Source organism: Aureococcus anophagefferens (genome assembly GCF_000186865.1).
Source record: "Aureococcus anophagefferens unplaced genomic scaffold AURANscaffold_292, whole genome shotgun sequence".
Lineage (NCBI taxonomy): Eukaryota > Pelagophyceae > Pelagomonadales > Pelagomonadaceae > Aureococcus > Aureococcus anophagefferens.
Window position 1 is genome coordinate 2,182 of NW_008705824.1, and position 1,131 is coordinate 3,312.

A 1,131-nucleotide genomic window follows, 5' to 3' on the forward strand; every position below is an offset into this window, starting at 1 on the left:
GGGGGGTCGCCAGGAGGCCGAAAACCCCCCCCTGGGCCCCCCGGTGGTGGCAAAAAAATAGAACCCCGCGGACTGCCGGCATGCCACAGCGCAAGAGCGCAGCCCAGTGCACCAGAGCGTCATCGAGGAGAGCGTCGTCCCCGACGCCGCCGCCGCCCGCGCGAGAGCGACCGAAGTCTCGCGCCAGACGCACCGCGCCGCACTCGTCCGATGGCGGCGAAGCACGTCCTGTCCGTGCAGTCCCACGTGGTCCACGGCTACGTGGGCAACAAGAGCGCCGTGTTCCCGCTGCAGCTGCTGGGCTTCGAGGTCGACGCCGTGAACTCGGTGCAGTTCTGCTGCCACACGGGCTACCCGAAGTTCGGCGGCCAGGTCCTCGACGGCGACGCGCTCTGGTCCCTGGTCGAGGGCCTCGACGCGAACGGCCTCGCGGCCGGTTATAGTCATTTGCTCACGGGCTACATCGGCAGCGCGACGTTCCTGCGGAGCGTGATCCGGCTCCTGCGCCTGCTGCGGGAGCGCTGCGGGCCGGACCTCGTCTACGTCTGCGACCCCGTGCTCGGCGACCACGGGAAGTTGTACGTGCCCGAGGACCTCGTGGACATCTATCGCGCCGAGGTCGTGCCCCTGGCCACGGTGCTCACGCCGAACCAGTTCGAGTGCGAGCTCCTCACGGGCGTCGCGGTCAACTCGGAGGCCGACGCCGTGCGGGCCTGCGCCGCGCTCCACGCGCGCGGCGTGCCCCTCGTGTGCCTCACGAGTTTGGACTACGTCGGCGGCGACCGCATCGCCATGCTGCTGAGCGAGCGTTTGGACGACGCGCGCAGCGAGCAGTACGTGCTCGAGCTGCCGCGGCTGCGGGGACGCTACACGGGCACGGGCGACCTCACGGCCGCGCTGCTCCTCGCGTGGCTCAAAGCGCATCCCAGGGCCGGAAAAGAGAGCGAAATTCCCAACTTCAAAGGCTCCTCTCTCGGCCGTTTTCCACTCGTTTTGGCTAATTCTTGGACGAGCGATCATCTCTTGGAACGGTCTTGAAGCGTGGATGCTTTTTCCGGAGCGCGCGCGCGCGGAACACTCACGTTGAAGCGACGTTGAATCTCTCTCGTCCTGCCCAGGCTCACCCGCTCG

At 68.0% G+C, this 1,131-nt stretch overlaps 1 protein-coding gene across 1 annotated transcript; it reads left to right on the forward strand.

Moving 5' to 3' along the window:
* Window positions 1–177: 177 nt before the first annotated feature.
* Window positions 178–1,038, forward strand: AURANDRAFT_35023 (hypothetical protein; the record flags this gene model as incomplete). Its single annotated transcript, XM_009044395.1, has 1 exon — window positions 178–1,038. A coding segment is annotated over one exon (861 nt), but the record flags the coding sequence as incomplete, so codon positions are not given.
* Window positions 1,039–1,131: the final 93 nt, after the last annotated feature.